Source organism: Gossypium hirsutum, chromosome A11 (genome assembly GCF_007990345.1).
Source record: "Gossypium hirsutum isolate 1008001.06 chromosome A11, Gossypium_hirsutum_v2.1, whole genome shotgun sequence".
In the NCBI taxonomy this organism is placed as follows: domain Eukaryota; kingdom Viridiplantae; phylum Streptophyta; class Magnoliopsida; order Malvales; family Malvaceae; genus Gossypium; species Gossypium hirsutum.
In genome coordinates this window covers 23,480,226-23,496,652 of record NC_053434.1, presented here as the reverse complement: position 1 = coordinate 23,496,652, position 16,427 = coordinate 23,480,226, and the positions used below count along the sequence as shown (strand labels likewise).

Genomic DNA, 16,427 nt, shown 5'->3' with positions numbered 1-16,427 from the left:
AGCCAGATTCTGTTCGTTTACTCAAAAAAACATCCAGACTTGAATTTCAAGCTTTTGTCATTCTTTATCCGGATTTATTAAATTGTTGCTCAAGTTTTTTACTGAGCTTCATACTTCCTCCAGATAAATTTTTCCAAAATCCCAACAATTGGTATCTAGAGCCCTATTTTTAGTGGACCTTTCATTTTCAATCCTTAGAACCATGTCTTCATCAGGATTCTCACCAGCACCACCACCAGTGTTCAATAGAGAAGGCTACCACATTTGGGTAGTAAAAATGAAGACTTACCTACAGGAATTTGACATATTGAAAGTTGTCAACTCAGATACTAAACCAGCACCTCTAAGAGCCAACCCAACAGTGTCTCAGATAAGGCAGCATTCGGATGAAATAACCAAAAGGCACAAAGCCATGTCTTGCATCCAAAGTAGTGTGTCTGATATGATTTTTACAAGAATCATGGCTTGTGAGTCACCAAAGTAGGCCTGGGATAAACTGAAGGAGGAGTTCCAAGGGACTGAAAGAACAAGGCAGCAACAGCTACTAAACTTAAGAAGGGACTTTGAAAACTTGAAGATGAAAGAGGAAGAAACAGTGAAGCAATACTCAGACAGAATCATGGCTGTAGTAAACAACATAAGGCTACTTGGAGAACATTTTAGTGAAGCAAGAATTATAGAGAATGTGATATCAACCTTTCCTGAAAGGTATGAAGCAAAAATCTCATCCCTTGAAGACTCAAGGGATTTGACCAGCATCTCATTAACAGAGCTGATCAATGCCCTTTTATGCTCAAGAGCAAAGGAGAGCCAGTAGACTAGAGGAGCATCAAGAAGGTGCCTTCCAAGTCAAAACCAGAGCAACATCTGAAAAGATAAGCTTAGAACAGATGGTGCAAGAAGATATCCACCTTGCCCCTACTGCAGAAGGCTAAGTCATCCAGATGAAGTATGTTGGTTTAGGCCTGATGTTTCAGTGCAAAATCTACAAAAAGATGAGCCATACAGACAAAGTTTGCAAAAACAAAGGCAAACAGAGGCCAAATCAACCTCAAAAGCCAAGAACTGAAGCTCGAGTAGTAGAAGAAGGCAGTGATCAAGAAGAGCAAGTCTTTGCAGTTTCTTACTCAGCTGTCAAAAGAAAAGCCACAAAAGGATGGCTGATTATCAATGGTTGTAAAAACCACATGACTCTTGATGCTGGCATTTTTAAGTCAATTGACAGAAGTTTCAAAACAAAAGTAAAGGTTGGAAATAGACACTTCATCAAAGCAGAAGGCAAAGGATGTGCTAATTGACACTCCTACAGGTACCAAACTTGTTTCAAATGTACTTTTAGTGCCTAAAATAGATAGAAATCTGCTCAGTATAGCTCAGTTGCTAGAAATGGGCTACTCTGTGGTGTTCAAAAGAAATGAGTGCCTAATCAGTGACCCAAATGGATCCAAACTCATGTCAATGACCATGGCTAACAAGGGCTTTATCATGGACTGGAATAAGAGCTTAGACAGTGTCTACACAGCTGTTCAAGATGAATCCAAGCTGTGGCACGAAAGACTTGGCCATGTCAACTACAACTCAATGACTCAGCTAACCAAAGAAGATTTGATTGAAAACTTCACTAATTCTGTTGAAAAAGAAGAAGTTTGTAAAGAATGTCAGCTAGGAAAACAAGCTAGACTACCATTTCCTACAAACAAAGCCTGGATAGCTTCTGAAAGACTGTAACTTGTACACACTAATGTGTGTAGTCCAATGAAAACTCAAACTCTGAATGGCAGCAAATATTTCATTTTATTCATTGATGATTACTCGAGATATTGCTGGATTTATTTTTTGAAACAGAAATCAGAAATGGTCTCAGTATTTTTAAAGTTTAAAGCTGCAGTAGAGACTGAAACATGTTGCAAGTTGAAGACATTGAGGTCCGATAATGGGATTGAGTATACTTCATCCAGGTTACATACGTTTTGTAATGAAATAGGCATCACATACCAGCTCACCAATACTTATACACCTCAATAAAATGGTGTAAGTGAAAGAAAGAACAGAAGTTTGATGGATATGGCCAGGTGCCTAATGTTTGAAAGAAATTTGCCTAAGACATTTTGGGTAGAAGTAGTTAACACTGCATTTTACCTCTGAAATAGGCTCTCAACTAAGGTTTTGGCTTAGAAATATCCATTCGAGGCCTGGTTCAGGTTCAAACCATCACTGGCTCACCTAAGAGTCTTTGGATGTGTATGTTATGCTCATGTTCCAGCAACAAAAAGAGACAAGCTTGCTAAGAAAGCTCAACCTGGTATTCTGGTGGGCTACAGCAGTATCAAAAAAGGTTATAGAATACTTGATCCTTCAACAAACAAAGTCTTTGTAAGCAGAGATGTAGTATTCGATGAGAAGTCAAGCTGGAACTGGGATAAAAATGAACCAGAGGCAGTATTTGAAGATCTTGCAACAGATCAAGCTGAAACTGATCAAAATGGTCCTAAAAAAGACAATAATAATGAACTAGTCAGAGGCACTAGACCATTGGCTGAAATTTATGAAAGAGCTCATATTGCTGCAGTTGAACCAAGCTGCTTTGAAGAGGCTGAAGCTCAACAAGGCTGGAAACAGGCAATGGCTGATGAAATCAGTATGATTGAGAAGAATCAGACCTGACAGCTAGTTGAAAGACCATTCAATAGAAAAATCATTGGAGTGAAGTGGGTGTTTCTAGCCAAGCACAATACTGATGGAAGCTTGAACAAACTGAAAGCAAGGCTGGTTGTAAAAGGGTTCAGCCAAAAGTATAGCATTGACTACTTTGAAACCTTTGCACCAATGGCTAGGCTTGACACCATAAGGCTGCTAGTTTCCTTAGCAGCACAATTGCAATGGAAAATCTATCAGCTCGATGTAAAGTCAGTCTTTCTCAATGGTCTCCTTGAAGAAGAGATATATGTTGAGCAGCCTGAAGGCTTCAAAATTGTTAGTGAAGAAGACAAAGTGTACAAACTGAAGAAATCCTTGTATGGCTTGAAACAAGCTCTAAGAGCCTGGTATAGCAGGACCGATGGCTATCTAGCTAGCCTTGGATTTGAAAGAAGCATTAGTGAACCTAATTTGTATGTAAAAAAGCAAGGTAGTGAAACTCAACTGATAGTGTCTCTATATGTTGATGATCTGTTAGTAACAGGAGGAGACCAAGCAATGCTGACAGACTTCAAGTGTAAAACACAACAAGTGTTTGAGATGTCTGATTTAGGACAAATGTCTTACTTCCTTGGCATGGAAGTGTCACAAACACAGCATGGAATCTTCCTAAGCCAGAAGGTTTTTGTCTCTAAAATTTTGAGCAAACTCTCCATGCAAAATTGCAAGGCAACAAGTACACCAGTTGCCATTGGAGAGAAACTATCGAGCCAAAGTGATTTTGAGAAAGTTAGTGAATCAACCTACAGAAGTCTAGTTGGATGTTTGCTCTATTTAACTACCATTAGACCAGATATTATGTTTGCTGTAACTTTGCTTTCAATATTCATGCATTGCTGCAATGAAAAGCACTTTCAAGCTATCAAAAGAGTACTCAGGTACATCAAAGGTATACAGAGCTATGGAATGTTGTTTAGCAAAGTTGAAAACAAGAAATTAATTGGCTATGCTGATAGTGATTGGACTGGATCGATAGATTATATGAATAGTACCTCAGGGTATCTATTCACCCTTGGTTCAGCCATTTTTTACTGGAGTTCGAAGAAGCAAAATGTTGTTGCTCAATCAACTGATGAAGCAGAATATGTAGCAGCTGCTAGCGCTGTAAATCAAGTCATCTGGCTGAGAAAAATCATGGCTGATTTGAATCTACACCAAAGGAAAGTAACAGAAATTATGTGTGACAACCAATCTACTGTTGCAATTGCAAAGAATCCAGTGTTCTATGGGAGAACGAAACACTTTAAGATCAAATTTCACTTTGTTAGAGAGATGGAGCAAGCTCAATAAGTGAAGCTGATTCATTGCAGTTCTGAAGAACAACTTGCTGATATCTTAACAAAGCCCCTTAGTGTGTTAAGATTTGAAGATTTAAGAGCCAAAATGGGAGTTTGCAGCATGCAAGCCAAGGAGGAGTGTTGAAGTTGGCATGCATGCAGCATATGAACAGCCAAGGAGCAAACCATGAAGTCCAAGTTATGTGGATGAAGTATGAAGATCAAGCTACTGTAGTATTTTCGAATGAAGTACATGCAGCTACTGAAGTTGATGCTACTGTTCAATTTCGATTTTATTTTGTTACGTTAAGTAATATTTTGTAACTTAGTTTAATTATAACCAAGTAGGTAATGTATTTAATGCATTCGGTGCTGATAAGATTGATAGATCAGCTTACCTAATTGTGCAAGTTGTGATTTGTAAGTTGTAATGTGCAAGCGGTCAAGTTACAATGAAGTCTAAAAATAGTACATATGTTAAAGCTGACCAGCTTATGAGTGGTATATGTATTGGCATTATGCCATCTTTTTAATTAATGAATTTCAATAGAAATCATTCAAGAAAAATACTCTATCAATTTTTGCATTCATAGTTCAAGCCAGATTCTTTTTGTTTGCTCAAAAAAACTCCAGACTTGAATTTCAAGCTTTTGTCATTCTTTATCCGGATTTATTACGTTGTTGCTCAAGTTTTTGACTGAGTTTCATACTTCCTCCGGATAAATTGTTTCAAAATCCCAACAATAGTTCATGGCAAAAGGAATACCAAGTTCTTCCATTTGTATACCATTATCTACCGAAATCGAAGTAGAATCAGAGGTCTTATGATTGAAAGGCGATGGATGTCCAATACCAAAACCATCTATGAGCACATTGTGGATTTCTTTAAATACCTCTTTAGGAATGTGAGGGTGAGTCTTTTACATGAAAATTATTCCTTGTATTGTCAATAATTTATTGCCGAAAAGTGTGAGAATTTGACTATAGAAGTTGGTATGGAGAAAGTTAAATTGGCGTTATGTTTCATGAAAGCCCTTAAATCCCCAAAATCAAATGGCATCTATCCAATCTTTTTATAGCGACAATGGCATACAGTTAAAGATACTTTCTTTCAATTTGTACAAGAGGTCTTTTCTACAAGCAAGTTCGATGAAAACATTTTGAAGGTATTTCTTGTCCTTATCCCTAAGGTTATTAATGCTAATAACATAACTCCATTTCGCCCTATCAATCTATTTAACAATTCTTATAAGGTATTTTCTAATATGTTGGTTAACAACCTACGTCCTATTTTGTAACGTGTTATTGGATCCTTTCATAATAGTTTTTTGGCAAGACAAAATACTCTAGATAATATCTTAATTACTCAAGAAGTGGTTCATTTGATGATGCATTTGCAAGGACAAAATGGTCTATGCTATTCAAAATTGAGCTACACAAAGCATTATGTGGCATTCCTCTAACTAATGACTTGGACAAATATCTAGGGGTGCCCCTTATTCATAAAAGAGCTTTCAAGGAGATATACTCTTACATTATTGACTAGGTAATGAAAAAGGTCGATGATTGGAAAGGAAAAATTATTTCGCTTGCTGGAAAGAGAATACTTATACAATTTACAATGAGTGTTATTCTCTTATATACAATGCAATCGACTCTCCTACCTATCTCGATGTGTAATTAATTAGATCGTATTAACAGTAATTTGCTATTAGGAGAGTCTACTGAAACTTCAAGGAATCGCTTGGTGGGTTGGTTGCAAGTTTGTTGTTTAAAGGAAAAGGTGGTTTAGGGTTGTGACAAGTACGACAAAATAATCTAGCCATGTTACCAAAGGCTGGTTGGAGTCTCTTTAACAAGTAGAATTCCTTGTGGTGTGATGTTTTCAGGAAAAAAATATTTTCATGATGCATCTTTTATGGAGGTGGAACAAAAGTTGAATGCTTCTTCTACTTGGCGTGGGATTTGGAAAACGCAGCCCGTTATCAAATTTGGCTACAAATAGAGAATAGAATATGGTCAACAAGTTCATTTTTTGAGTGATTGGTGGGTGGGCGATGCTCCTTTGTCGTGACGATATCAAAATAATGAATGGGAACATCAAACGAGCAAGGTCTTGGAGTATATTGTGAGTAATAGATAATGGGATTTGTCTATGGTTGAAAGTGACCTTAATTCAACATCTTTATGAAATATTTTTGTTGTCCCTTTATCGATGGTCATTGAAAGTGATGGTCAATTCTTGGTAGGTTCTGCTTATAACATGTTAGTCTCAACATCTTCTACTTTTGTTGCTCATGCTAAGTTTGGATGGATTTGAAGGTTACAATGTCCACAACGACTTTGTTTTTTTATTTGGTTGGCTTTTTCTAATCACCTTAATACTAATTAAATTCGTATGTTTAAAAATATGGTTGTTGCAACAACTTGTTTGCTATGTGGGCATGATACTGAATCTTTTGATCATATTGTTCGTGAATATTTACCAACAAAAGAAGTTTGGATGGATCTTCAGGTCACTACTTGGTAGCTCAATTTTTTCTCTGTTCCATTTAATGTTTGGTTGCATTGTTTTATTTATTCCCATCATATGGGGACTTTGGAAAACTAGAAATAAATTTGTCTTCCAAGGAAAAATCCAACAAGTTTGCGAGTGTTGTAATATGCTCAGAAGTTTGTTGCAGACATTTTTGTTGCCACGAGTGTTGTTATGCGAAGGTTAGTTTGAGGACCATGTTGGATTAAATGGACAAAACCGCCTCAAAAAAGTTACATACTCAACATAGATGGGGCTATAAAATCTCTTTGATGCTTAGCTTCAATTGGGGGTCTTATCCAAATTAGAGGGGCTCATTGGATTGAAGGATTTATGGTGAATATCGGGATAAAAGACAACCTAAAAGAAAAGTTATGGGGGGTTCGAGCCGATCTTTGTCTCATAAAATCCTTGGGGATTCGTCGGCTCATGGTGGAGTTAGATGTGCTACTGGTGGTACAATTCCTTCGACTACCTTTTGAGAATAATCAACCTCTAAGTACTTTGATTAAAAATTGCCTTAACTTGATAAATGAATGATGGGTGGCTGAGGTTGGACACATTCATCATGAAGGAAATAATTGTGTGGACCACTTGGCGAATTTAGCTCAAAACATTAAGAGAGGTTTGGTTCGTTTTGAGACGCCGCCGACGAGCTTTAAACCCTTACTCCATAATGATGCGTGTGGAGAGGGGTAATTCGAGTTTAGTTTCCTTGTTTCTTTCTTTTTGTAAAAAAAATCAATAATCAATCATTACAAAGTTCAATCGGATTAAAATTAGAATATATTTAGACTTATATCAAAATAAATTTAGATGAATCCATATATTGTGAGGCTTAAAGTTGAAAGAAAATTAATTAAGAATAATCACAAATTCAATACAGAAATGAAATTTAATTTTTTAAAATTAACATTAAAAATTTAAGTCTAAATTACACCTAAAATCACTAAATTATTAGTAAGTTTATATTTTGATTACTTAACTTTAAAAAGTTACGAAATGATCATTGAACCATTCAAAGTTTTTATTTAAGTCATTAGACTGTTACATTTAAATAAAAAAATTCTAGCTAGCAAGCTGTAAGCGACAATTAGATGATTGATATAGTTGATCAGTACCTATCCATGAGTAGAAGAACATACATTATATCCAAGTCAATATGACAGTTAGTATTAAAGATCAAAGGATAAAGCTATTCGGATTTGATTTGCAGATTCTTGATATTCAAAGGTGTTACATGAAAAAAAAACTTAATTGTAGAAGAGAATGAATGAGAACTTTCGATTGGTGCAAGTAGTGCGGATGAAAAAGGCCATCTAGTGGCTATTTTAATAGTCCAGTAACTTAAATGAAAACTTTTGAATAATTCAATGACCATTTTATAACTTTTTGAAGTTGAGTGATCAAAATGTAAACTACTAATAATTTAGTGACCTTGAATGTAGTTTACCCCAAAATTAATTAGTCCATATACTCTGTAAATTTGACTCTTGTAAACAATATGAAATTGATTAACCAACCCAAATAAACAGGTTAACGAGGTTGGTCTTCACTGTTGGGATTTGATAGAATGCACCACTGTCTAAGCCTTCCCATCATTCAGCGATCTTATTTTTCCAACAAAATTGAGGATTCGTGGGTGCTGATATTATTAAAATGATCAAAGAGTCATGCGTTCTCCTTTTCCTTTGTATAGGCTCCTTCCTTTTGGGTGGAGAGAATAATTACATGCTTATTTACTGTTAGTTTCCAAGTGACTGTAAATACTAATACCGAGGTTTTCACTCTTTCTAGTGGGTTACGACAAGGAGATCCCATCTGTCGTATCTTTTTATTTTGTCACAATGTGCTCTCTATGGCCTTGAAAAAGGCTGGACTTAAGTCAAATTCATGGTATCAAGCTTAGCAAAGGAAGTACATGGGGTCACACCTCTTTTTTGCGGAGGACAACTGCTTTTTCTTTAGAGAAAACCTTGAAAAGTGTAGGGTCATGAAAGAAATCATCAACTCATACTGCAAGTACGCAGGCCAGTGTATACACTTAGAAAATCAGAGCTCACTGTTAGCCCTTGTTGCCCTCCAAATTTCATGCACATGTTCAGGCAAATTTCAAGGGAGGGAAGAAGGTAGGGAAGTACTCGGGGTTTAACTTGGAATTTTTGTCAGCTCAAAGGAAAATTCTCCAGCCTGTTCTTGATAAAATTCGGGGAAAACTTCAGAACTGGAACCTGGGGGGAGTTGACCTTAATAAACTCCACTCTCTCAAATCTCCCTACTTTCTAGCTTTCCGGTTTCAACACTCCGAGAAATGTGTGCAACTCTATTGACAAGGCAATAGGAATTTCTGGTGGAAAGGAGAGTACACTTTACCAGTTGCCAAATAATAAGCATGGCCTGGGTGTCTAAAAATGTATAACTTTCCATCAAGCCTTGCTTGCTAAGCAAGCTCGGAGTGTCGTTAATAAAGAAGGCTCTCTGCTTAATCAAACTGTGAAGTACTGTAAGAACTCGCACCCATTGCTTCTGCAGTTACAGCCAGGAGAATGCTAAGATGATCATAGAGCGAGTTATAGAGAATTTATTTCAATTTAAAATAGGGGGTTAATTTTGACACCCAGTGAACTCAATTTCTCTTAAAAGCATCCTAATAAAAACATATTTTCTGAACAAATCATCTATTTTCTTTTTTTTTCTTTATTTTAAAATATCAAAGTGCTCATATTTATAAAAAAAAATAACTAAGTGATCAAACTGGGCTGAATAAACCCATGCCAAGCCTATCCTAGCTCAGTTCAGTGTTACCTCTAAGTATCACAGTGGCTTTTTCTTTTCATTTTTTGCTAAGACATTGATGCAATCAACATATTCACAGTGTAAAATGAATAAAAAGAAGAGACCCTAACCTCCTTGTCACAACAGGAGAAACATATCCACACATATCCATCCCCTTCATGTGGGATTTTATTGTGCAACTTTGACACAAACACAGACGTGAAGAAAATAGTCCGGGTTTAATAAATTGTTTGCTACCCAAGAGAAGGGTATCTCTAACTTTGGTTCGATACCCTGAATTCGGATAAGCTTGATTTTGGCACTACTGGAAATGCGGCAAGCCTCTGGTTGTTTACATACATTTTGTCCCTGGTCTTCCACTACCTTATCACTGGTCACATCTTCATTCGAATTTCTAACTGCATCCTCAAGATCTACTCCGCCTAATTTTACATTCATTAAGGATTCATCTAAAAACAATTCCGGCAGAAGGATTTTCAAAGCATCGTGTAAAGTGAAGCATTTATCTGCAAAGAAAGAGGAATGCATGTAGCAAAAAAGGCAGATAAAAATTGTAAAATTCAAAATGGGATGCAATAAAAAAAGAAACAAATTAAGAGTGTCCAGTTTTGATCTACAAAGTATACTACATTGGAAATAAAGGAGATGACTGTTAGCATCCAATTCATTTCTCCACATGCACAGCTGCCAGTTACAGGTTTGTCGCTTACATAAGAAGCATTGCTTACCTTCTTTGCGGATCTCAACAGGTCGGTTTATGTAAGAGATTTTCTCCCAACTATCGACTCGAGGAATCTCGTCCAAATCATCAAAATCCTTGCTTACGCTTAGAACATATAATCTAACTGGAACTCTTCCTAACACGAGTTCAGAAACAATTAAATAAAAATAAATAAATTTAAGGATGACAAAAGATTTATATTAAAATATTAGAAGTAATATCCCAACCAAATGTAAATGCAACCTGAATTGTTTTTCTTTAAGCATATAGAAAGAAATTGCAGCCATGTATATCAACTGGTTAAGATGCACATGCTTATATTCATTAATGCATGCTTAACTAGGTACACAATATGCATTATCATGAAACATAATTGGTATTGACAGCAATTATCTATTTCAGATGGACTATATAAAAACAAGTTGCTTCAAAATATTTTAATAGCTCCCAGTGCGGTTCAACAACTGAATGATAAGTTGTATTCAAACTTAACAGATGATCAAATCTGATTCATACCTCCTTTCTAATAGTTTTGGCAGGAGATTTCTACTTTGCTAATTATGACTTCTTAATAGTAAGGATAGCAGACTGTCAATGTAGATCCATTCAAAAATTTAAGATCATTATACGTCAAGAACAGGCCACATTCAATAAGAGGTGGAATAGACACAGGAAATAGGCAAATAAATTATGCAGATAATGGAACTGTCAGAAATATTCTGGGTTCTCTACTTGCTGAAGGACTGATAAAAACTGATTTTAAATTAGATGTCATTGGTTCGATATAAGATTCTTCAGGTTAGAGTTTATATCGTTTATTTTCTCTTTTCCTACTACCTAAAGTGTTAAGATTACTCTGGTAATTCTCAGATTTTCTAGAATTACACAACCCAAGGCATTAAAATATTCCACATTGTTATGAAACATATGAGGACCGCATAACTTGAATTTATGCAATTCATGGATCTTCAAGCATAATAAGAAATATGCAAACCTGTTTTTGCTTGTTCAGGCAAATCTGTTTCTATGACGGATTGTTGAGATTTTTGCAGGCACAAACTTGCATACTCATCATCAACCGTTGCAAGTTTAAGCTTAGATGAGACCCGTTGGTAGGCTTCCAAATTACCTGTCATAACCCAATTTTAAAATTGAAGCTTCTTCGATCATAAAGACATTGTTCAAAAGTAGTTGAAGTGGAGAGGGAGGAAGAAAGAACCGACAAGTGAAAAAGCTAGATATGTACATTTGTATTCTTGCTGAATGATCGGTTCTACCAGATTTTGCAGGGCAGAGGAAAATACGGCATATCTTATATCAAATACTAATCAAACATCTAACTCCCTCCATTACAAATTCAGTATCCAAATTTCTTTTTCCAGATACCCAAAACAATGCCATTTCTATTTATTTGAACAAATAGAATGCTTGCCAGACACACATTAAAGAATATGAATGGTGATGGTATAAAAAAAAATTTAATTTCTATAGATAAGTTGGAACGATTTTCCAACTCTAGATACCATTTTCACTTGACATTAAGTAAAAACTCACTTCTCTAGAGATGAGTGAAAAACAATCCAAATCAAGAAGAGTTGAGAAATCTCAGTAAGCAGCAAAATAAGGCTGAAAGAAATTGCAAATATGTTTTCCAGAATGTCAAGCAAATATAAGATTTGTCTAGTCATGCCTATTAGGCACAATAAGCTACATCAAGAACTCCTATTAATGAGTCAGTTCAGCCCTAGGCAATAATTTTTAAGAAAATTTCCATTGTATTCCCTTAGAAACCAGATGACTGACCACCAGGATGAGCTTTTCTTATTCTCGAATGCTGCTCTCAATCTGGACACTTTAATTCCATATTTGATACTGTTCTGGTTTAAGCTATCATAAATTCATAATACTTGAATCATAAAAGACCTACGAATTATAGTATCAGCTCCCCAGACATTTTTCTTTTGAAATCCCTTTCTCTAGCTCCCTGCATGCAGAAAATGATCCTAAATCTTATTTAAAACTTTGTTTTACAGAAACCCATAAGAAATGAATAGTTTATGTGGGAAACATAAACCTCAAATCCTTGATTATTTATTGATTCAACAAATCATTATTTACACAATTGAATGTACTCTAAACATTCATTCATTTCTTTCTCCCACATCAACAAAGACTGAAGCAATGCAAAAGAAAAAACAGATCCGGATAAAGAAGGGAACCAAGTAGACATTCAAGAAAATCAAGACAATAAGGTGTCTTCATTCAAGCAACAAAACAGACGAACAAAAGAAAAGAAATAAACCAGGGGGCAGCAAAAAGACAAAGTTTTCCAGCTCCATGACCGGGAAAAACAAAATGAAAATTAGATTTGTCCATATTTAAAATGTATAATATATATGCCTTCAACAACGCATAAGTTTATATTAACCATTAAAACACACCTTTGACAAAATTGACACGATGCGTAAGAATAAAATAGGAAGGGTAGGTGCATTTGTGGGCTATAAGAAAAATGAAATAGGCCAATTCAAATAAAAAAGGCATAAGCTGACAGAAGAACACATGCATTCGAGTGTTGAAAGCCATAATTTGTGAAAAATACTAGAAGTATGATCATTTAAGATCCAATTCTCCCAGGACTTCACTTACATTAATCATAATTGAGCAATGACCAACGTAAGTAGATGAAGCATGACTCAACAGGCCAGCACATGCTACTTAAAAGTAATCAAAGTCACCCAGCTCCAGAGAATTTAGTTGAGTGCATTCCTCAACATGCCCCAATGAAGCTACTTAAACTAAAGTATCAAACTACTCTTTTGCATCCTAAAAGAAAATATTAATTCATGATAAAACTAAGTGAACCCATGCTAGCTCATAGACTAATATAGGACACACCAAATCAAGGCTCAAAAATGGTTCAAGATCGCTTTAGAAACAAATCCCTTCTGTAAGTATATATTTATAACTAACGCCACCTTAACCCTGGAATGCCTTATATTACAACTAAAATAACTGAAATTTTCTATTAAAAATAATAAAAGACCAAAACAAACAAAAGCTAGTCTTGAGTCCTTATCAATGAACATACATACCATTCATGACAGAATGCCAAAGCTCCAGCTGATCAGACTGAGACATGTTCATAACATTCTTGCAATTTCCATTCATTATATACGCTGCCTGTTGGAATAACAGGACACTGTTACAGATAACAGTGATGAAACATCTTTTAATTATCAAATTCAAATGAAAAATTGTTTCGAATAGAGACAAATCTGAGAGGATTAAACAAAAACAACCATGTAGCTATACAAATACATGATGATGTTCCAAATTAAAAGAAAATGTAAGAAAGCATAGTGAGAGACATCAACATCCAGCTTTTAAGGGATTTTGAATTACTTTGTTCTGTAGTTTTTAACATTAAAAAATCAAATAAGTATTTTAAAATAACAAAAAAAGGCACCTTAAAAAATAACAAAAAGTGTCAAACTCCGAAATCTCAAAATATGCCAAAATGACTTTTTCTATAATCCTATCGGGTAGGTAGCTAGCAAAACATTCACAACATCAAGGCTTTGTTTGGTAGGAAGCTTATAGAAAAAATAATCCATCTTTTAGATTTTATTTTTCTTACCTCAGCTTACAAAGGATATAATGAAAAAATAATATAATTTTAATTTTCTTTCTTTTCATTTTTCAACTATATAAAGCAATGACTGAAAACAAAAATTGTGCACATGCACCAGTATAATATATTGAATAACTGTTAACATTTTGACCATTAGTAGAAGTGAATTTCCCATGAAAGCAGTGCTATCAATTTCTAGGACATCAGTGCCATCAATTTCTAGGACATCAACCTCTTTCAATGAGTTTATAAAGCTCCACTTCACAGAATCTTCACCTTCACAAGGTATCAATACATTTCCGGGATATCCTCTAAAATGGACCTGTAAGCAGGCAGATTAAAACCTTCAACCTGATACCTAGTTAATGGGATGAATGAAAGAAATAAATTACACATAAGAACCTCTATCCTGCAAAGCATTCTGTTCCTAAAAATTACCCACAGATAAAAATGGTTCCGTCTCTTCAATCCCCCCCCCAAAAAAAAAAAACCCCGCTTACTTAGCATTGATAGTTTTAGGGTAGATTTAAATCATGTAACAAAGTTCAAAAAACGCGGGTAGTTCAATAATCCTTGTATTTTAGCAGGTACAGAAACTATGATTCGGCATTGATCTAGTAGGACAAAATGTTCACAGGCAACCTAGAATAGAAAAGCAGTCGCTAATTTTAATAATGATAGTAATAACAATAGTTAAACGGAACTTACAGTGATCTTCCAAGGCCTTTCAGGCTCAGGGCACAGAAGATCAAAAAGAACTCCAGTCGGTATGTACCTGCAACAAGAACAGTTTTTGGATTTCAGGTTTCAAATATATCTGAATAATTAAACAATAAAAAGAAAAATTCAAAAGCAAGTAAGCTTTGAGAAAGAAGGACCATCTGAGAGGGAGGCCATTGTAATCAAACCAAATGGTATCAACACCTGGAGGAAGTGTGCTGCTAAAATAGGGCTTAATCAAAGGCGCTAACAGCGGCAGATACCCGATCCGTGGAGCTAAGATCTGAAATGGTTTAGAATTAGCGAAGCAAATGTAGAAAAAAAGAAAGAGAAAGGAGAAAGATAAGAGTTGACCAGAGCAGGAGGAGGAGGAGGAAGAGTGGTGACTTGGGATTCGTGGAGATGGATTTGAAGAGGAATTGCGCCTTCCCATACATACTTTGGTGCTTCCATTGCCGCTGTTGAATCCGGATTTGAGGATGGCAGCGGCGACGCCACCGACGCCGGCGGCAGCGTTAAGGAAGGGTTGAGAGGAGATTGGCTCTGTTTTGGCAGAGAAAGAAAGAAACCACAATATGATATGATGAGTGAAAAACATGATAACCTTTGGTTTTTCTATTGCAACTAAATAATACTATTATATTAGGAGTAAAATAGTTTTATAATTATGTTTGGATAAAATAATATTTTTATTATTAAATAATAATACAAATTATACTATCACTGTTTTATTTTATAATATAGAAATTTGTATTTATTAAAATAATTTAAAATAAAATATATTGTCACTTTTGGTTACCTTTAATCTTTATACATAAAACCTTTTAAAATTAAATTTATTATATTTAAGTCAATTGAATTTTAGTTCGATTGGCATAAAAATTATTGTTAATGTAAAAAAAATATGAGTTTGAGTGCATTGAAGCGTATTGTCCTCCTATTCATAGATTGAAAAATAATTATAATTAATTTTAAACATTATATAAAAATCAACTCTACTCAATTTATTTTTCATAAAAAGTTATCATTAATAACTCGAAAACAAATTACAATTAAGCCATCATTATATATCTATCAAAATTTATTAATGGTATCAGGTATGAGTCAACTTTTTAAATTGGAAAAAATAATAATAAATATTTTTAACATTTTAAGTAAATAAATTAAATCTTTCACAAAATATAGAGATTGACTATGTATTTTTTTCTGTACTAGGGGAGGTGTATTTTTTTTAGTTATTCTTTTGAATCCATATCACACCTCTTTTCATAGTTGGATTCTTTGTAAAGTTTTGTTTTCAACATTAAAATGATGAAAAATATAAAAGTATAAAAGAAAAATTCATAAGTACAATTAGTAAGAAAGATGGAAAAATGGATAGATAAAAAAATTTGCTTATTATCCATTATTTGGTAGAGTTGAAAAATAAAGCATTTAAAAAATATATCATTTTAAGCAAACATATACATCTTTCTCATTTTCTCTCCTTTCATCTATCCAATTTGGAAGGGATGAACAATTCCTCTGAGTTAAGCTCTTTTTTTAAGGAAATAGAGAATGGCGAATACATTTAAATAGGTTTGATTTTTTATAGGATCATAAAAAAAAATCCATTTTTCGAAGATCTCTTCCTACTCTTGGAGATCGAACATCAATTGCAACCATTCGGAAAATGATATCTCTATTTTTTTTCCTTTCGCTTTGCTTCCCAATCAAGCACACACAAAATTTATATTTTTTTTCCATTTTTCCACTCCCTTTTCTCATCCTTCCATTTTTCCACCCAACAAAGAAAGAAAAGAATAAGGGATGTTAAAGAAAAAAGAAAAAAGAAGTATGTTGTGAAATATTAATTTGAGTTAGGGACTAAATCATAAAAATATAAAAAGTTTGGTGATTCAAGTGTAAATATTTAAAATGTGAGAGGCTAAAGTATAAATATGAAAATTTTGAAGAGCTAATAGTGCAAATATCTTAAAGGCGAAAGGGTCTGAAAAGACCAAATTGAACAAATGAAGAAATGAGAAGGATTAAATTGTAAATTTT

At 34.6% G+C, this 16,427-nt stretch overlaps 1 protein-coding gene across 3 annotated transcripts; it reads right to left on the bottom strand.

The window, feature by feature from the left end:
• Nucleotides 1–9,318: 9,318 nt before the first annotated feature.
• Nucleotides 9,319–15,003, bottom strand: LOC107895214 (autophagy protein 5). Of its 3 annotated transcripts, none has more exons than XM_016820481.2 (8): nt 14,736–15,003; nt 14,540–14,664; nt 14,370–14,436; nt 13,813–13,983; nt 13,123–13,210; nt 11,022–11,156; nt 10,035–10,163; nt 9,319–9,812 (listed from the first exon to the last, which is right to left on the bottom strand). In XM_016820481.2, the coding sequence occupies exons 1-8, from the start codon at nt 14,832–14,834 to the stop codon at nt 9,475–9,477; spliced, it is 1,152 nt and encodes a 383-aa protein (XP_016675970.2). In that variant the 5' UTR covers nt 14,835–15,003; the 3' UTR covers nt 9,319–9,474. The 3 variants fall into 3 exon arrangements, with proteins under 3 accessions (XP_016675970.2, XP_016675977.2, XP_016675986.2); XM_016820488.2 differs by having other exon boundaries at nt 13,894–13,983; XM_016820497.2 differs by lacking the exon at nt 13,813–13,983 and having other exon boundaries at nt 14,736–14,988.
• Nucleotides 15,004–16,427: the final 1,424 nt, after the last annotated feature.

Excerpts from the sequence above, each read along its gene's own strand:
- LOC107895214 (XM_016820481.2), bottom strand. The coding sequence starts at position 14,834 with ATGGAAGCACCAAAGTATGTATGGGAAGGCGCAATTCCTCTTCAAATC. Across the intron at positions 14,665-14,735 it reads CTCCTCCTCCTCCTGCTCTG|ATCTTAGCTCCACGGATCGG; the intron begins GTCAACTCTTAT and ends AAACCATTTCAG. Across the intron at positions 10,164-11,021 it reads GCCTGAACAAGCAAAAACAG|GAAGAGTTCCAGTTAGATTA; the intron begins GTTTGCATATTT and ends AACTCGTGTTAG.